General features: G+C 36.7%; 1 protein-coding gene across 1 annotated transcript in view; it reads right to left on the bottom strand.

The window, feature by feature from the left end:
• The window catches only part of WDR70 (WD repeat domain 70), a 138,007-nt gene that overhangs the window by 112,565 nt on the left and 3,770 nt on the right, over window positions 1-21,672 (bottom strand). The window contains exon 5 of the mRNA XM_080572896.1: window positions 16,853-17,042. Within this exon, the coding sequence (XP_080429022.1) occupies window positions 16,853-17,042 (190 nt within the window). The remainder of the gene's footprint in view (window positions 1-16,852; window positions 17,043-21,672) is intronic.

The following is a 21,672-nucleotide window of genomic DNA, read 5'->3' as shown; positions in this document are numbered from 1 at the left end:
AAATTCCCTACTATGGACATCTTCCAGGCAACTACAAAAGAAGCCAAAACAAGGATTCCCAATTTTGCACAGTTTGCTGAGCTAGGGCAGAAATTAGCTGCCATTTCTGGAATTTGTTCTGTAGGCCTGAATTTTTCACATTAACCTCATGTTTGACATCCACCTTGGATGTGTGGCCCATGAAGAGATATGGCTTAGTTCTGAAACTAATGCTATCTCACATTAACACCTACTGTTGTCCCAGTCTTGACTGTTTTCCAGGACTCTTAATAATTTACATTTCATCTCTTGGGAGCCACATGAAACGCACAGTAGATAAGCTTACAAAAACTATTTTCGCTAAGTTTGTCATTGCCACTAATCTGCTTTAAGGATAAAGTGCAAAGCATACTGATCACTTGCTTGCCTTTTAAGCTTACCTTACTTTGCCTGGACAACCTTCAGGTTCACCTTCAGGTACTATGGATCTGGCTGATCAGACTTCATCTGGCTACCACAGGTTATATCCAGTCTAAGATACCAAAAATGGACCTCAGAGTAGAGAATGATGGCATCCTCTTGTGAGGTTCCTCTCATGAGATCCTAATAAACCTCTACAGATAGGGAGACACTCCTCCCCTGACACCTTACTAGCTGAAGTTTCTCTCGTAAACCAGTTATTTCAAGCTGAAGTCAAACTACTCCGTAGGGAGATATATTAAAATTAGAAAATTCTGACACTGTTGGCAACCTGTTCCTACCTGTGAAACAACTTGTCCTTTGAATTTCAGTGCATTACAAAAATATGAAAACAGAGAATGCAAAAGAATCGTGCTCTTAAAATACAATCATCCGTTTGGCACAAACTTGTACTATTATAATCATTATAATACTATAAACATACATTTAATCTATTAAAATGCACCATCAGCTATTCACGCATTCTCAAATCCTCACAGTCACTCTGCTACTGAACAATTCCAGCACTGTGGCATATAGGTGAGAGAACCAGCTAGCAAGAGTGAGCAAGCGCATATAAATAGATTTTTGCAGTTGGTTGTGGGTATCAAGAGCTTAGGAGTATCTATTAATACAGATAGGCACAAGACAGATACACATTGCACTGTCAGAAGTTTGCACAATAAAGGCGGTGGGGGAGTTCTGGCTAAGACACTGGAATTTTTCATAAGCTTAGATATTTGCTCTAAGACGGTAATTACTGTTCAAGTGATAGGCCTGTTTACAAACTTTCGCTTAAAGAATTCAGATAACTCATAAGCAGTATTGTCAAATGCAGGCAAACCAACCTATTTACCCCAATGGATGAAAGTCCTGAAATGACCTCCTTAGAAATTGAAATCAAAACAAGATATGGTATGTTAAGCCTAGTGCTTACACAGTAAGCCCTTTTCATTTTAAAAGTGCCAAGCTGAGAGATTATTGTCAGTGTGCTTCAGAGCTCCCAGAGTTTCTCCTCTAAAACTTTTCAGCAAGAACAATGCCACAGACAAGAGCTCCGGCAGTGTATTGCCAGGGGTTGCCATGCAGTGCTTTCAAAAAAGCAATGAAATCTAGAACTGGGCTGAGTTCTTTGATGAGACAACTGGTCACAGATTAAAGATAAAATAAGTATTATATTATTCAGCTAATTTCAAATACAAATGTACTATATATTTAAACGTTCGGATTCTAACATCAGTTCCTGGCCTGCAAGATGTATTTCCTAACCAAGAAACCTTAGTTATCTTTCTTTTAGTGTCTCTGTGCCTCAATCATTCTTGATTTATTTATTTTTTTTTTAAGTCTGCAGAAACTGCATTATGCACAAACACTTTTGAATCAAAACTACTTATCAGGAAGTTCTCTTGCTCAATTTAGTTCTGAATATCAGCCAATGCTATACATGGTTATGCAAGTCCTAGAGAAAACATAGCCTGAAGATATTTTCTTGCCCAAATATAAATTGGGCTTATATTGCTCCAAAGAAGTTTCCAAAGGCAATTTATATTATGAACTACACTAGTTCAGAAAGGTGAGACACCAGAAAGCGTTAAGAAACACTAGAAAAAATACTCTTTACTATACTCACAAGCACAGAGGTTTAATACATATGTAACTAACAGAAGGAAAATGAATCTTCACCACCCCATGTTTTCAGTATTTTTTCCTCTCAATACTTTTCACAGTAACACAAATTCTTCTCTCTCCTACAGTAAGCAGAGGATCCACATTCTGTTCTTATGCCACTAACCTCCTCTACAGTTATTAAAGTGCTTTCTCATATTACTGGTTCTTATTTGCCTAATTAATCTCTATATCCTCTAACTGCTGCGTATGATCTGTGATGAAGTGTACTATAAAAGGTCTGCTATCTTAAATATGACTGTACACAGTACTTCAAGATGAAGCTAGATACAAAATATTCTCCTCATCAGCCATAGAAGTTAGGTAATTTCTAAGATACTCTGCTACCCATCAGATTTGGTTACAGAGTCCATTATCTGTTAGTCCCTGAAAGCATTAGACAGGGTTGCAGCTTCCATTAGATCCTACACCATGAGAATACTCCCAAGAGGCAAAGTAATGCAAAATTACATTAAACTACACAGAATTAAACAACAGCTGACAACTATTATTTTTTGACAGGATAGAACTAGTTTTCAGAACTATCATGCGATTCAGACATGCTCATTCAAAATAGCATTTTAAAGCATAGTTATAACTAATATAGATTTAGTGACATTCATCTTACTCTGGGGAGTTAATACTCTGCTGAAAATGCAGTGACTTAATTGACTACTGCTCATTGTGCATTCAAATACTGATTGCAGATTCTTGTTTAGACTATAAGGCTTAAGGGAATCACAGAAAACTAACTTTGAACCTTCTCATAAATCCACTGTATATTCAGTGTATCATAATTGCCTTCCCTAAGAAAAATATTTTATGGACAGCAATTGTACTAAGTCTGGTGTTATTTATAACCTTAATTTAGAAATAATTGAAAGAATCTGCCTTTGAAATTTTATCTGTTAAATGTAGAACCTCCCTTTATTACGCAACTACTTATGGGTTTGCACTACCACAATAAAAACACACATATATATAGGATAATATATATATATATAATGTGTGTGTATATATATATATATATATACACACACAAACACACATTAAAAGAAAATAAAAAAACACTTTAAGTGATTCTTTTTCAGAAAGGAGAAAAATCTCACATGGAGTCACCAGAGAAGGAAATACCAGCAGGAAGAAAACACAGAGGAGAAACAGGATGCCTTAGCCCTACTAAGCACCCTACAAAGACATATCAATTACTACAGAGTACAGTTTGTCATGGGGATGCAGGCACTGGTGGGGGGAAGCCACCACTACCACCACAGAAATCAGAGAACAACTACAACTGGCTGTCCTTATCAAAGAAATTGTTATATAAGGCAGCAGTTAATCCTTAAAGGGAACGACTCTTAGAAAAGATAAGCAATACATTCCAAGTCAAAACAAAGACTGTCATTAAAACAAGTTACTATATCCTTGTCAGAAGAGAGGTCCATGTCAGATTTTTATTAATATTTTCTGCAGAGATAATCTGTGAGGATTACTCTGGCACCATTATTTCTAGGATGTCATTCCAGATGTCACACATACTTCTATCCACTGAATTCAGTCACAAAATTACTGCACATTTCTCTGTTGCCCAATATTCCATGTGCCCATTTATGTCATCCAAACAAGGCAGGAAAAAAAAAAACTTTGAAAAAGTAAATGTAAAGAATAAACAAGAGATAGAAAAAGCATCTAGCACATGGGAGTTTACATCTTCCGCAGAATTTTATTTTTTTCCACAGAAGAAATCAATGGAGTTACAAACAATCTTTATTTTATTTTTTTAACTTTTAGGTTGTCTTAAAGCACAGAATGCTTGCAAAGACCAAGACTACAAACTGTAGAACAAGAGGGGGGTGTCTTTATAAATGATTCAGTACTCTGTGTCACAGTGGTCTTGCAAAATAGGTATGTGCAATTTGTATACATGGAGTATGATTAAGATAGTTATTGTTTCTTTTGAATTTCCATTCCTGATATTTGTTTTTTTGGTGCTCAAAAGGTAGCAATGCAGTTAATCTCCTTAAAGATGGAACGTCACTGGAAATATGTTTATTTTTACATGCAAGACAACAAAAGCATGGCACTTGCTCTGCAAGAAACATACACCAAGTATTTGCACTGAAAAAGATTATGAAACCAGTAGCACGGAAACCCAGCTGATCCCTGCAGATGTGGTTATAGCCTGATATGCAGGTTTGCCTTCTTTGCAGAGAACAGCATGTTACAAGACAACTGTGTAACAGGTTTGTCAGAAAATAGCAGATAAATCTCAGTAAATCCAGATGATGCATGAAACTTGGAAGATTACTGACTTGAAAAATAAGCTAACAATTCTATGAGCCATCATAGAATCACAGAATGGTTTGGGTTGGAAGGGACCTTAAAGATCACCCAGTTCCAACCTCCCCTGCCATGGGCAGGGACACCTCCCACCAGACCAGGCTGCCCAAAGCCCCATCCAGCCTGGCCTTGAGCACCTCCAGGGATGGGGCATCCACAGCTTCTCTGGGCAGCCTGTGCCAGGGCCTCACCACCCTCTGAGTAAAGAATTTCTTCTTAATGTCTAATCTGAATCTCCCCCCTTTTACTTTTAAGCCATAAATCCTTGTTCTATCACTCTACCCGCTGACAAAGAGTCCCTCCCCAGATACGATTATTCTCACCCCAATTTACATTTTAAGTGAAGTCTAGCAAATTCTTTATATATATAGAACTACATTATATAGTATCTTAACCAAAACTCTGAAAGATTCTAGTTTGAAACCTGCACTAAAATGCAAGTGCCTTAATTGTTGCCAGATATACTTCAAAAGTTTAAAAACTTAATCACTATTTTCCCCTTCTACTTAGAATATTCCTGATATGAAGAATGAGAGTTCACCTTTTCCAAACAATTGCAAATTCAGCTTGAAATGTTAACATGATTTGCCTTTAAAATTGATCTGTCTGTATCAGTGATTACACTTATGGATTATTTCTTAAATGAAATCGGATCTTTCACTCTAGCCCTTTCAGTGCCATGAACCCAGCATTTTCACCAAATTAGCTTTGTGCCTACACATGTGTAGCATAATAGCAATATTTGCAAGAAAGACATTTATTCAACCTAAAGTAAACATAAAGGTAGGCTTCCATGCAGGCCCAGAGATGAAAGCTCAATAACATGCAAAAAACATGTCACTAGTTTTTGTTAGTTGTCATTTGAATACATGGACTAACAGCAAAATAAGCAGACAGCCTCTCCTTGTTCTGAGCAATCTGAAATGTTTCATGACTTTTATTTCTGGTACTTCAAAACAGGCATGAACTAGTTGTACACTGAGAGGTCAAGGAGGCACCAAATCCCTCCAATTAACTTTCACTAATGAGACAATACATATTTGCAGGACACAGCAGCGGATGTGTACTACTTACAAACCCCTTTTTATTGTGCTTACATTTGTCCTGCCATGAGATTTGGTTTGCTCTGAAACTCTGGAGATTTATAACCATCATTGTTTTCACAAGAACCAACAGGTAAACATTCTTACTCACAAACACATGGTCAATAAGTCTCAGTAATCTGGCTAAATCTGGAGAAAGATGTCCCATTTTGGCCCCCATCCCTCTGTTTTCTAATAGACCACTGGACAACATAAGGTCTGTTGGATTGATCCACTTTACACAAGGCACACTGTGGTTCAGCATACTTGGTGTCACAGAGACCGACTATGTTTTGGCCATGGGACAGATTTTTTCCTCATACACACACACAAAAACCACATGACAGCAATGCCCTGTCTTCCAGCATGTTCATGCAAACAACTCACACATTAGTGAAAACTCTGGCTTTGACTTTCATTCCAGATATGCTTTTGATGATTTAACTGAATATTTTAATTCTACAAAACTTTTTTTTTCCCACAACAAAAGTTTTGGTCACACATAAAAAACTAAGTTCTATTCCTAATTTCTGTAGCTCTTCCAGGATTTATTTCATGAATTCACACTCATATGAAAGATGATCAGTGGCACCTGTGTACCGTAAAACAGCCAGTGTGAATGAATACTGCCCTTACTCCTGACCTTGTGTTTCACTACCTGAAAATGAAGACCCACTTAATGAAATTAATTCTATGCATCTAGATAATCCCAATCAAAACCTTTACATAATATTGTTTACTCTGAAAACTGTTTCCAAGCTAGTTCTTAAAGATGACTGCAGAAACTATGCAAGACAAAGAAGTTCTTAACAGGCTGGTGCACATCTAAGATGGTTTCGCTGCCCCCTAGAGACATTTTGGGGAAGAAAATAAAAAGTACATTGATAGCTGGCACTATGTGGATTACAGGTGTATCAAATGGGCAAGTTTTGAAGGCAAATATTGACTTCATCTCATCAATGCAGATGAATTCAAACTTGTGTATCAATTAGGTAACTCAGATATAAACAACAGTGCAGAAAGAACAGCAGAGAGTGAACAACCTGCCTGTGCCCTGCAGCGCGGTCCTTCGCAGCCAACCTGCGCAGAAAGCTGTCCCTAGCTGTCCAGAACACAGGGTGGGTTATTGTAGGAGTAAGTCATTGCTCTCACACAGACACATGCAAGACTACTTAGTTCCACCAACTCGTATTTGTGTGAGAAAACACTTTGCTACAAAATGTCATATATTTTTATTTACTTAACACTGGTAAATGAATTAAACCTGGAAGTCACAAATCACTTTCTTTCTCTTATTAGCAAACTCTATTTTGTCTCTTCTTCTGTCTCATCAAGAGTGTAGAAGTGAATGCACAATGCTGATAGTCCCACTGAAGATGTGTCCTCAGTCCCACTTGTAAAACTGGAGGTACATGTATGTGTTGAGTGAAGTCACCAAAATTATTTACACAGAAGATGATCTAATTCTCCAACCTTAAGTAATGAACCCTCCCATGACAGCTTCATGAGATGGATCTTTATTAGCTATTTCCATTATGGCACATTTTAGAAAACTGAATGGAAAGTTCTTTATCCCTATTGCATAGAGATCCCTCAGAAACTATTTTTTTTTTTTTTAACATTGGAAAGGAAAAGTTTCATAATTTATCACCTTTTCACTACTCTTGCACATTATGTTTATGACAAGAAAGTAACTTTTTCATTACAAAGTAATGTATTGATTCAAAACCAAATGCAATGTCTAGGTCACCTGACTTACATTAGGTCCTTATATGAATAGATGTAAGATCATAAAGGCAGCTCCTCCAGTTTTCTTCTTCTAGCTTATTCCTCATTAAGTAGGTAGTCTTTAGGACATTTCACATTATTTTAAAATTGAAAATTATCAGTGTTTCACATCTGTTGTTTCTGTAGAAAAATAAAATACTTCTAGTAGAATAAAATAATAAACAGTTTTTAAAAAAGCAACAAGTGCACTCTCTGGAATTCTACTAAAAGCTTTAAACACATTTCAGAAGCCTCAGACTGGACCATGAAAGGGGATGGCTAATAAAAAAAATCATATGAACGATTTTTTATGATTCTTCTGTTCCTTTGGAGAAAGTAAGTATTTTGATTTATGACAGGAAATCAGAAAAAAAAATATTCCCCATAACTTTTAGTTCTATGAACGTTTATCAATCCTCAATTACAATGATGCAATTTGAATAAACATTTATAAACAGTAGACAAGGTAACTCAGCAAAATATTATTCAAGATCCTAGTAATTTGAAAACAATTGTATTAGATATTAAAATACAAAAAAGATAAGCAGGACTAAAAGAAGGAAGTTCAGTACAATTGTTTTGTGATCTGGACAGTGTTAGCATCAGGTATGTATAGTCCCTGTATACTGCTAAGTGCCCAGCTGCAAATACGAGATGCCATTGCAGCAGTTGTAAAACAATACATGTGGTAGTCTCATGTTCATAAAAATCGAAAGCCATCTTTTAAACAAACAGCAGACATTCCAAAAGTCAACAAAATTGCTCTCCAAGGATACGACTGGAGCAGTCTGTAGTTCCAGCAGTTTAACATAAATCATTTAATCGAAAATCCTGTGAAGACTTGTTTTGGAAAGGAAACCTAACTTCATGTCACTTACACCCTTCCTTCAAATATAGCCCTTCTAAATTATTTTATCATCCCCATCATAAATATTTCTAATACTTGTTAGAATCCACTGTATTTTCTACTCATTCAAGAAAGTGTTCTCCATATCTGTATTTCTCATTATTCTGTTTAGAACATAAACAGCTTGTTCAAAAAGATAACATTCACATGACAGATACGAAGAAAATTATCTTCCATTTATGTATTTCACAGTGTGATACTATCAGCAGAGATTATTACTGTTAGCTCCCTTTCCAAATTTAGAAGTATTTTATTTATTTTAACACTGATAAATACAATATGCTATCTGTACTTCTTTGTAGAAGTACATTGGATTTTTTTTTGCAATTGCCAATAAAAGCACCATACAAGAATGTAGTCCCCACTTTGCTTTGACTATGCAAGTCTTTTAGGCTCTCAAAGAATAAATTAATTTTAATCCCTTCATCCCCAAATATTCTAAGTTCTACTTATAGTAAAGAAAGTGATACTGAGGATCATACATTCACATGCCATTGCATGAATGGCATTTCATAACATTTACAACTACATATGCTTGTTAAACAATACTATATGGAAAGTTCAGCCTTGAGACTGAGATAGAATGTAGACAGCATGTAGAATATGTGTTTGGAAAGCTTTAGAATTCTTTTTCTTCTCCTAAGAAGCAGATCACAGTATTGTACAGCCTCAAATTTACCCGTGCCTCAAACAATGCAGGCAGAAAACATTTTTGCTCTGCCTAGAAGGATACTACAGGACTTTAGCCTCCACAAAATCTTGTGACTATAAAGAAACCAAGGGTCTCAGAGATGCCAGCACAAGGACCCCATGTTCTCAGCGCAGGAGCACTGCAGCCACAGTGCATCTGGCCCAGACATGAAGGAATACTTGGCATCTTCCTTAGCAGTTCACATTTCAAATATAGCAGTGGTACCAGCAGCTCCCAAAGGAGTTTTCTATAGGCTTCATCAGGTCTGGTACCTTCTCAGAGACCCTTCAGGTCAGCCAAAGAGTAAAGACAGGACTTAATTATTGTTACGACTTTCTTTTTTAGCAAAGCTTAAAGATCTTATTATGTTATGCATAACATTTTCTTTAACAATACTAAAGCGACCTCAGTCTAATTTTAAAGTATTTGAAAGTCAACTAATGTATGCCTGTTAATTGCATCATAAAATAGGTATAAAAGCACTCATAGGACTAAGTATCTATCTGTCTGTAGGAGACAGCCTAGAACTTCTCATATTCAGATAAATTACTAAAACCAGTATCATGCTGGCAAAAAGGTGTGCACAGCATACAGCAGAAAAGTCTTGGCCTTGCTATGCTCTAAAGAACTGACAAATAGAGATTTTGTAAGTACATTAGTTTTCTCTGAGTACAACTTGTAATCATTTACTTTTAAGGCAGTGCGTTAAAGAGGGGAAAAGCAAATACCCATGCCTTTCTGTGAAAGACAGACATTCCCTAAGGGAATTACAATGTTAGCTTCCTCTTGCTCCCAGTTTTTTACTATACATTTTCCTTCTCTTCCAGCTTCTGATTGATTCTCTCAAATATATACACTGAGTTTCATCATACTCAATTTTGGGGGTTGATTTTGCTTCCATTTTGTAAACTTTGCAAAACTTTTTTAACTCACCTGAGATGGTCTCATTCTTTGCAATACCAGCAACCACAGTGATGATCTTTAACAAAAATTCCATTACTTGTTTCATGTATAATGTACAGAAAATACATTTTCCTGATTTTTATAGTAGAAATGCTGTCAAGACGTAAGAATATATTATGCATAGCTATGACAACAGTATTTTCCTCCCAACCATATAGGAAGGTAACACAAAATAATATGGAAAGCAATGCTAATTACTACCTATTTTTCATCAACATATCAATGACTTGAAGTTGGTCAAGAAGAATGCCTCTCATGTTCAGAACTTCACTTTTCTGTCTCTGTTGCACACACAGAAACTGCTTTGTTCAGCTTACTTCTCTTTGTCTTCTTTACACAAGAAAAAAGATGACTGGGCAAATAATATTAAATACTTATTAGGACAGACAATCCTCAGACTAAATGTAAAAACTCCATAAAATGATTACAAATTCCCACAACATTTATTTTTACAAGACCGTGATTTTTAGTGTGGTACCATAGCCAAATTGTAATTGGAGTAATTACAGCCTACTTAAATTCTCCATCTAAATCAGCAGGAAATGGCTTTCTTCCATTCTGAACAAATGAGTATTACTGGTATGTCCTGTCAAACCTCTGCAAAAATTTAAAAGTGTCTCAAAACAATTCTAAAACTTGGAATAGTGTTATGCTATCATTTTGGAAATGTGCCCAAATCAGAATACAGCCTTGAAGAGGTCCAAGGCTGTACTTCTTTCAGGGACGTAATTACAGCATGATCAGTATCCTTTTGTTACTGCAGGGAGAAATAGGTCTTAATTCCAAAGAGGAATCAACTGTAACCAACTCCCATACAGAAAATAAAACCGTACAGATGCAACAAATTCTTTCAACCACCATCCCTATACCTGTTGCTTCAATGAAGAAAAAAGTGCCACAAGTTTTTAGTGCTCCATCAAGTTCTGTTAAAGATCTCAGCACATTAATCACGTGTAGAGGAGAATATTCATAAATACACACTCCCTTACTAATGTATTTTAATAGATGTCATCCATTACCTTGAAAAATGCACTATGTTCTAGATTTAAAACTGTCCACCCAAAAATCCTGATGTGACTGTTTTGGCTAGTCTTTTGTCTGCCTCCATCCAGACTTTTTTTTGATCACATAAACACTAAATATGCTTCCAGTGCGTTACACCCAGGCAAAAAGAAGCTGTCAAAGACTAGTACATCTCCCAACCTCAAAATTTACCACATAAAATGCTGCCCTTGTTATGCATTTGCCCTCCAAGAAATAAGTCATTCTCTCTTCTAAAATATCCCTCTTTTGGAAAAAGAAGACCTTCTTCAAGTTTTCCAGGACACATAGTTTGGGAAATAGAAGCCAAAGATGAAAAGCTTCAAGACTACAGAGCACACTGCTTCCTCCTTATCCCTTCAGCTTACAACAAGCACTGACAATCCAACTGGGCTTTTAATTCTCTAAGGGGAAAAAAAAAAAAAAATACTACAGCAAAGCACTGATCACACTTCAAATACTCATCATCTTTCTCACTTCTCAAATTAATGCAAGTCTTCTATATTAGAAGGAAAATTGTAACAAGAGGAAAATACCAAAGGGACTTGACACCAAGTGTAGCTGCATACTCTATAAAACAGCGTCTCTTACAGTACTACAAAACAAGCACTGTAAAATGTTTGCTCAAGTCCTTAGAAGCATATTGTGCCATATTAAGAATCATCACTATTTGCACAAATGAAGGTGAATTATGACAAATGGATAAGTCCTTGAATCTAAATATTTTCTTGTTAATAGTATTAAGTATTAATACTTAATCAGTATTAACACAGAATTTAATCAAGCACAGAAAGATGCTTTATAACAGCTACCATGAATACTTGAGTACATAAAATGAGCTTACATAAATTTAGAATAAAACGTAACTCAAATTCAGTTCGCATCACATGTAAATGTAAATTACAAAAATTCACAGTATTTATAAACTGTGCTGATTCAAAACATTACAAGGCAAAATGTTCAGCAGTTTATTGTTATTATTAATTTTCCCAAAAAAGCTCCAATAAGGTATGAAAAATTCCCAACAAAGATAAACACCAGTCACTCCTTCTACACTGATAAGTAATCAGTGTGAGTTGGGCAGTCCTGAGACAATCCTAGAATCAAAAGATGTTTTTCTCATAGCAGACAATTTTGACAAATGTTGACAGTTTCATACAAGAAAGCAAAAATGATCAAAAAATGGCAGAAAAAAAACAATCTCCTATAATAAAAAACACATGTAAAGTCAAGCCTGAGAGACAACAGCAAGCTACCAGGGCGAAGCCACTATTTTGATGCATTTTTATCTGTTGCACAAAGTTTACAAGACTCTAGAGTACAGAACTCCAATTCATATAACTTATAAAGAAAAAATTGTTTCTTTCAGGGTCGAAAATATGGATGCTTGTGTTTTGAAGTTATAAAAAAAATACAGTAACAAAAGAGAGACTGTCTAACAATCCATCTGGAAACAAAACAAAATTATTCAATGGAGCTTTCCATCTCTCCTCTTCCAATTCTGCCCCCATGCATACCAACCACAGACTGAAGTACAATCAAGAAAAAAGGAATCACAGAGTCCTTGTAACATTAACACCTGCTTTTTGGGGGACTCACAGGATCGTACTGTGATCACCAATCGATCAACAGGAAATCAGGACAGCACAGCTGTTTCCTTATTCCCTTCAGAGGAAAGAAAATAACTGAGTTCATGAGCAGAAGTAAGGAGAGGCTCTAGACCCCAAAGGCCTCTGGCATCCATGCTGACACAAAGTCTTCCCAGTTATAAATTAACTGTTTAGACTTAAAACCCACAAGTCTCATATTTCTGCCGCTCTGCTTATTCTCAACCAAATCTATTCTAGACTGTTTTGTAACTATTGTCTTAAGATCAGACGAACTTAAATCACACAAGTCTGCAAGTTACTTTTCTGTCTGAAACTTTTCATTGGGGTCTTTTAACTCTAGTTTCCAGTTACTGCACTTTATCAAGACAGTTGTAGCGTTACTCAAATATTTTTATACATATTTTATACTTACATATTAAAATATATGTATTGTATAGGTATACTTATATATAAACTAATACTATAATGTTACTAGAAATTAATACAGTCAACAAACAAAGTGAAAACTGAGAAACACTGAGAAAGATAGGCTGAAGTAAAATCTGTTTCTGCACATTGTTTTCACCTTTGCATGCCTGCAAAATTTACAGATCTAAAGCAAGTATTTCACTAGACAAGACACCAACTGCCCTTTGGAGAGAGATAATGGAAATAAATTATACTCAGTGCTCAGAATCCATAACTCTGAAATTTATGCAAGCAATTATGTAAAAAACAACAAAACACCACATATCTTATTGGCACATGTCAGATACCAAGTTACAGCAACGATGCAGCTGTTTTTTCTAAAACAATTTACATATATAGTGTCTTGTATTTTAGAGATTTCAAAGTGCAAAGCCTTACTAAGGTACAGCCTTCTTTGCTGGAGGACAACAGACAACAGGTACACAGCACACTAACACACAGATTAAAAAGAAACAAGTATTTTCTGTTTCGTTGCCGATAACTTGCTCTTAACTTCATAAGCTACCTCTACTACTGAAAGTCTCACCCTGTTCTGTCAAACATACCTATTGCCAAAAATATATTTGTTTTTAACACTTAAAAGATTTTTATGAATCTTCCCATAATTTCTCAATTATTAAACAAACAGTGCAATACTACCTAAATGTGAGTACTTATCATTTAGTTACTTTTTCCCATAGGACCTCATTCATTCCAGAAATATGAATGAATGAAGGAGTCTGCTACCACTTGGCACTAATTTGAGGTTTGAACGTGACTGCATTTAGGAATTCATATAGCACTCTCCACTGATATGGAAGAGATAATTATACCACAAACTGGAACAGTAGTGTATATATATAAGACTTTTGATTCATGTGAAATTAACAAAATCACATGACAAAAATTACTCAACAAAAGAGGTGTCAGAGGATGCCAACCTTTCACTGATGATGCAATAAAACAGATCTTGAATATTTAGTGTATTTATATCATAGCTTACTTGACCAATATGGTTAAATTTATCTTCGACACAACGAAATAATTCTGCTAATTCACTATGTGTGAGAAAGACCACTGCCAACACACTTAAATGAAGTGTAAATATATATTTTTTTAATTAAAATTTCAGAATCGAATTACGGCAGGCTAAACAAACGATGCTTTCTTCCAACTGCATAAAGTGATGTCTCCATAACAGACTATGGTACCAGAGGAAAATCTTTATTTGCATCAATTCTCACTTTCAAAAGAAAACCCTAGTAAGTTCTGGCATGAGTTAAAAGAAAAATCTAGGTATATAAAAACTAACCACAATTACTGTAGGTAATCTGATGAGCGTGACTTGTTTTTAAGCAAAATTCTCCGTGATTTTGCAACACATACAAAATGCTTTTGATTATTAGGAAGAACAATTTAGATACATTAAGTTTAGAAATCAATTTAATTCCTTAAGGCCCTGACAAGAAGACTATAAATCCCGGCATTCTACTGAAATATAACTTTTTTCGTTTAAGGACTGTTTATAGTTCTGGTGCTTTCAAATCTCATTTGTTGTTTAAAAAAATAAAATGGATGTAAACAAGTGAACACTGAAACAAAACAATTAATAATAAAGTGTGTGCAAAAGGTAAGGATGAATAGCCAGAGATTTCTGATGCAAAGTTTTTTGTAATATTTCTGTGAAATATTAGCAGACAGGAGGTTAAACTTTGCGTTTAATCAAGAGGATTTACCGTGATTTCAAGTTTACACTGACACTGTTTTATTTTAGTGTCATATACACTGAATTCCTTTGAGCATCTTGGAACTTTTACTCTGCCAAAGATTAAAGATACCTGCAGGACCCTGTTCCCAAGCCTGGTTGCTTCTCTATGTGTGGCTTCAATTACTCAGTGTTATATGCAGTTACAACCTTCAAAAGTGCTGACAGCAAAGCAAAAGATCATTTTCTCTAGGAAGAGAAATAGGGACAGATAGGGAGACCTGTGATGTAGAAGGGCATTCTGATGAGGCCCCAAAGAACAAACAGAATACCTGTGCAGAACAAGCATACTTTTTTGAGATTTACCACTTCCTAGCATATGCATGCACGAAGTTACCAGATATTAATAGATACTTTCAGACATTGTTCTTCTTTGTACTGAACCCAGATGCATGTCAATTTGAAAAAAAAGTCAATACATAGGATTTACACAATCCACACTAACATGCTGAAAAAGGCTGAAAATTATTTCACGCCCAAACTGAAAAAGAGGAAACACTTCCTTCAACATCAATACATTTAAGTACTTTTCAAGACAGTAACTGTTATTCTGATTATCTATGAGAAATGCATGTTTGATAAAACTTCTGGATAAAGTACTGTATTTTCAGATCTTACCATTAGGTAAAAACATTTAAACAAGCAGATCTGAGGTGGGAGAAAAGATGAAATCTGACAGAAAAGAAGTAGTGACTTCATTATGACATGACCCACAGCAACCAAAACCTGCTGATCTATGATGTTCTCAGGAATATTGGCTGACTCCGCAGTGCCATTACAGCCTGAAGTGAATGGGATTCCTGATACAGATACAAGTCATAAGTTAACTTAAGGCACTTATGACTTACAACATTCTCAAAGATAGCTTGGGATCTACCAACAGCTGGTTCCTAAGACAAAATGAGTCATGCATAGGGTACAGATGAGATCACAGGAGATATGGCCCCACAATGTACAGTTTGATAATTAAGAAAATCAGTAAGCAGATCAGACAAAGCAATAAAAATCCTCAAGCATCAGAATTTCCCACCACTCAGATCCCAGGGTGGGAGGGGGGGGGGGGAGGGGGGTGGAGATGGGGGAACACTAAACATTGCAAAGAATTATCATACAAGGTTAGGCTCCCTCTAGCAATCGGGTAAGTTACTGATTAAGAAGTTTCTCTCGTTCTTTTCTCGTTCTTTTTCAGCCAGCATTCTAAACTTTAATATTATATTTGACATGATTCAAGGTAAGAATTTACAGGAAAAGCAAAAAGATGAACACCTGGCCAGAACTGAAGATGAACTGGAAAGAAATTGCTGAGACATCTGAGAACTGTTTTTTTGGGGATTAGACTTGTATTTGTGTAATAAGACATATCAGTTTTGTCCACTACCAAATGGTTCAGAATAGCATTAGCAAAACTGTTTTTTCCAGGATTTATATCATCGCTGCTACAAAAAAAGCACAAAAACCATCACACAACATCCACTACCATGATACAATCAATCCATGAAGGTCTAGAGAAAGAAGATCAAACTATTAAACTTCTAGCTAAGCAGAAAGGCATTTATCAACTCACTATCTACGATATCCAAGTTAGGCTGTTTCTGGTTTTCTCCTTACTTTTAATATACAAGAAAAGAGCCTAGGTTTGCTCGAACAAACCAGCCTGGCATTTATTTAAAAGCAAACAAACACACAGAAAAAACACCCCTCATCTACACCTGTACATTTTCTCAGAGCAATTTTGGCATAATGATTTTCGCTAGACTCTAAGTCTACCTCTACCTCTTCTTTCCTGACAAAAATTCTACACGTGCACTAGGAAACAAGAGAACTAAACTATTTATATAAAATATTTATTTGTATAGTTCTTTTATACCATGGAAAAAAGACAAGAAAAGGAGTAAATGAAATATGGTAACTGATGATGAATTTCGGTTGAGACTCATATGTTGTAAAAACATGAGTATTTTTCAATGAAAATAATTGTGTTTGTTGAATAACCATTAGGAAAAAAAATACAGAAAAACTTTATTTCGAATAACAGCCATGCTTCACCTGAAAATTCAATCATAAAGGAAAAAGCATACTAACAAATTAAGAGTTTACTCACAGTGTTAAAACATTAAAGACAAACAAAATACTTACATTATCTTCCTCTTCTGTATCATCATCATCACTATCCTTGAACCCAGGTGGAAGCGGTGGCCCAATGAATTCTTCGTCATCGTCATCATCACCACCACCAACTGGACCTTGAACAGAAGTCTGGGATTGCATGGAAGGACCAGTTAACTCTTCATCTGAGCTGTCTTCACTTTCACTGCTATCTGTGTCTCTGCATGTAAAATTTAAAAATATATATATATCTGTATTTTAAGAAATTGGCACTTCCACATGAATTTCAGGTCAGAGATGTTCAGCACTGACATAAATTTGCAAACACTGAAATTAGGAGCAAAACGTAAACTCATTTTTATTAACATAATGTAGGCCCACCATCATCTTGAAAGCATAAAAAAAGCTTTAAACAAAAAAGGAATAACATAGCATCAGATAATTAAAAAAAAAGGCAGAATACAAAAAGAAAAAGTTAGATGGAATGTAAAAGTAACAGTGCCACACCACTAATATGAGTTTAAAATACTTAGATATGTTTATATCTAAAATACTTAGAAGCCAGCAGTACACACTGATACACAGCATCTCCAAGCCGCCGCTACAGGTTGCAGCATACCCAAACACTCTGCACCTCCCTCAGCATAGTGGAACTCAAAAGAGTAACGATCCAGGCTCACCACCAGAGCGAGAACACAAAGCATGGCACTTGCTTTTTAATGCTGGTAAAGAAGTACAGGGAATCAAGTACTGTCAGCCAAATATTTCATGTACAGTAACCTGTTACATGTCTAGATTCTAAAAGTTGTGTTTAAATTATCATTTCACTGATGTCTAAATCAATTGTTTTAAACACATTGCTTTTGGCATTGGAAAATTTCTGGAAAGAAAGTAGAACTATTTATTCCACGTTCATTCAGTTCATTCGAAATAAATGGGCTCCCTCTGCTGGTAGTTATCAAGTAGGCGGTATTTTAACTGGTACAAGGTCTAAAAGGGGTAAGCACAATTTTTTACTTTTTTCCTAGGCTACAGTGTATGACTCGAGTGATACTTTGCAATGGAAGTCAGCTGTTCCTTTCTGATCCGGTCAGATAAACTCAAGTTGCAAGACATGCTTTGGGAACTTACATTTTAAGAGAGAGTATGTGAATTTAAAATTGAGCCAACTGCAAAAGATACTTAATAATGGAAGGCAAAAGAAACTACAGAGGTGTTTCCTTTTTTCTTTTTCTTAAAGTCTAGGTTATCATTTTAAAACTATAATGAAAACAAACAAGCTCAAGAACATAATAAAGCACTAACGAAAGAGATTCTGAAGTGTGTGATTGTGACAGAACACACAACCTCCCTAAAACAGCTGTACACCAAGCAGGTAATAGGTTATACAGCAAATATTTGTCTTGGATAAGCAAATGGAATTCTATTTTAGGAAGAAATCAAAACACACTAAAACCAACGTGAATTAGGTCCTCGGATGTCACAGTGATGAGAAGGGCTTGCATGCCTGAAAGCTTGTCTAATTTTTCCAACTATATTTACTAGCCTAATAAAAGATATTACATCTACATACAAACTTTGTTTTGCATAGTGATGAGAGACATTTAAAGACCTAGGTCAGGATATGACCGTACAATAAATCTAACTCAAATAAAATGAGCTTCTTTCACTCTATAGCAATGGGACAATCAATGTCCTTTTACCGTAAGAAAGCTTTTCCAGTATCTGAGGAACACATTTGGGTCCTTCAAAATGCTTCAAGTTCAAGTAACCAAAGTTCAAAGTTCAAGTAACCAAACAAAGTTCAAGTAACCAAAATGAACTATTTTATAAGACTGAATCATAGAATATCAAAGTTGGAAGGGACCCAACAAGGATCATCAAGTCCAACTGCTGGATCCCAAAAGGACCACCCAAAAAAATCAGACCCTATGTCTGAGAGTGTTGTCCAAAGGCTTCTTGAACTCCAGCAGCTGGGTGCCATGACCACTGCCCTGGGGAGCCTGTCCCAGTGCCCGAGCACCCTCTGGGTGCAGAACCTTTCCCTAACACCCAGCCTGACCCTCCCCTGTCCCAGCTCCATGCCGTTCCCTCGGGTCCTGTCGCTGTCCCCAGAGAGCAGAGCTCAGCGCCTGCCCCTCCGCTCCCCTCGTGAGGGAGCCGCAGGCCGCCATGAGGCCTCCCCTCAGCCTGCTCTGCTCTGGGCTGAACAAACCCAGGGACCTCAGCCTCTCCTCATACATCTTTCCCTACAGACTTTCCACCATCTTTGTAGCCCTCCTTTGGACACTCTCTAACAGTTTTATGTCCTTTTGATATTGCGGCACCCAAACCTGCATACAGTACTGGAGGTGAGGCTGAAGCAGCACAGAGCAGAGCAGGACAATCCCTTCCCTTGGCCAGCTAGCAGCGCCGTGCCTGATGCACCGCAGGGTGCAGCTGGCCCTTCTTGCTGCCAGGGCACACTGCTGGCTCATCTTCAGCTTGCTGTTGACCAGAAGCCCCAGATCCCTTTCCGTGGGGCTGATCTCCAGCCCCTCACCCCCCAGTACGAGCCAGGGTTGTCGCCTTCCCAGATGCAGAATCCAGCACTGGCTCTTGTTAAACTTCATACCATTGGTGATTGCCCAGGTCTCTGATTTGTCCAGATCTCTCGGCAAGGCCTTACCACCCTGTGTGTGACAGAGTTGATCTGAAAAACTGACACGTTCCCAGACTAGCAAACCACATAACTTTTCCCTAAAAGCCAAAAAAATTATTTTGGAATGGAACAAAACATACCATGTAGCTGCCAGTTAAAGTGTATATAACACAATGACTGAAGGAGGCCCTTCCAATCCCAGAGTCCCAGACTTTTACATCTTTCTATAGACACTCAAGAACAATACCCAGCTTCCTCCCTAATTGCCTAACCCTATAGTTTCGTTATTTACTAGGTAGAATCAATGCATTCAAACACTTCAGCATTTTGAGAGGCTATGCAATTATTCTTCATATTAAATGATCAGAAATTCAGTGCTGTTTTTCACCACGCTCCAAGCTTGGCAGAGACAACCAAGGATTCCAGCTACAGCTGCTAGTTTACTCTGTTCCAACAGGAAAGGCAATCAAACACGAGAACAGCCCAACACAGACAGGCCAAAAGCCCATCTAGCTGAGTAACATTTGTCAGACAGTGACAAGGGGTTCTGGCAGAAACGACAAAACAAGAGAGCAGACATATCATGGCATTTGTTTCAACTTTCAGCTATACAGTCTTCCTCTACCAGATGCTGCTAAAGGAACCCCTTTCCCACAAATCAGAGGCATATAAGGAACTGTTTTTTGCTTTCTCTCATTACTTCCTCAATAAGTAAAACATGCTGTTAAGAGGAAAACAGAAAGCTGGAATAGAGTACACATGGCACACAAAGTAACGAAAAACATCCTGAGAGCTGTGTATGTGGGCATTACCCCGCTCCGCCCCATGCATTCTCTCACCTCACATCATCTACTGTAATTTCTTTGACTTTTTCATATACTAGCAGATGCTAATTGTGGATATTGTGGACGCTCCATCCCTGGAAGTGCTCAAGGACAGGTTGGATGAGGCTTTGAGCAATCTGGTCTGGTGGGAGGTGTTCCTGCCCATGGCAGGGGGGCTGAGACCAGGTGATCTTTAAGGTCCTTTCCAATCCAAACCATCCTGACTCTATGCTTTTCTTTGACAAAGTGTAAATACTATTGTTCTTATGCATATTTGTGTAAATACTGTAACTATTGCAAACAGTTCTCTGAAGCAAATTAATTCAAAAAGCAAAAAGAATCACTAGAATCACCTTTTTGTATTAAACAACCCCTTGTCAACAATTGTAAAATTAGTAAGAGAGCTACTAAGATAGATGAATGTACTTGGAATTTAAAGAAAAAAAGTAGTGTTGCCATTTTCAGAGAAAATAATAAGTTGTAAATTCAATTTATAGTAACTAAAATCTACATCATAAAAAAAAATAATACCCTTGAGTCCTACAATTCAGATTTCAACAGTCAGTTGAAGGATTATCCCACTGAATTTAGACTGAGGCACAATGGTGTGTCTCCTTCACTAGCTTTATGTTTTAAGCAGTAAGTTCTAAACTGAGTGCCATAATTTACAAGGAAATATAATACTGCAAGTTAACATGTTCAGCTTCCAGTTCTGTGAGCTTTTCATGCCAGTCCTCAGTTAAAAACAAACAAACAAAACAAAATAAAAAAACACTTATTATAAACAGGACCTTAGTGAGTTACCAGAGCCTCCTTTGTAACTCATAATGCTGATAGGTAATTACTACTTTCTTTTATCCAAAGAGCCTAGAGTACTCTTCTCTCAAATCCTTTAGTGAAATGATAGAAAACGCTCTATATCACCTGCCTACTACTTATTTTAATTGAATCCTTATATTGAAGTCACCCGTATATACAAAGCACACAATCCCATTGCATCTAATTCTTGTCAGTCTCTATTGTTTCACTAGGAAGAGCATCAAAAGTGAATGGGAGCACATACTTTTCCTTTGTCCGTAAGACATAACACAGATCTATAGGGAAGTATGTTGTGTAACCAGTTATTTCAGTGCGAGTCCACAGCTCATTTGAGCTTTCCATAAATCAACAAGCAAAGAAGAAATTTTAGAACAGAAATTTGTTCGGTCTGCAATGCTACAGGCTTGTCTGTAAAAACCTACCACATACAATCAGCCTAGGAGACACATAAGAGTATACCAGAGTAGCTTACAGCTTGTAAGACTTCTGTAGACAGAAAGCCCTACAACTTTAAAGTATACTGATGTCAACAAACCCTGTCACACAAAGGAGTGATGTGGCCTCTG

The sequence above is a fragment of the Anser brachyrhynchus genome (genome assembly GCF_964034855.1).
Source record: "Anser brachyrhynchus genome assembly, chromosome: Z".
In the NCBI taxonomy this organism is placed as follows: Eukaryota; Metazoa; Chordata; class Aves; order Anseriformes; family Anatidae; genus Anser; species Anser brachyrhynchus.
Note: the sequence above shows the minus strand (reverse complement) of the source record. Positions and strands in the feature narration are given on the sequence as shown.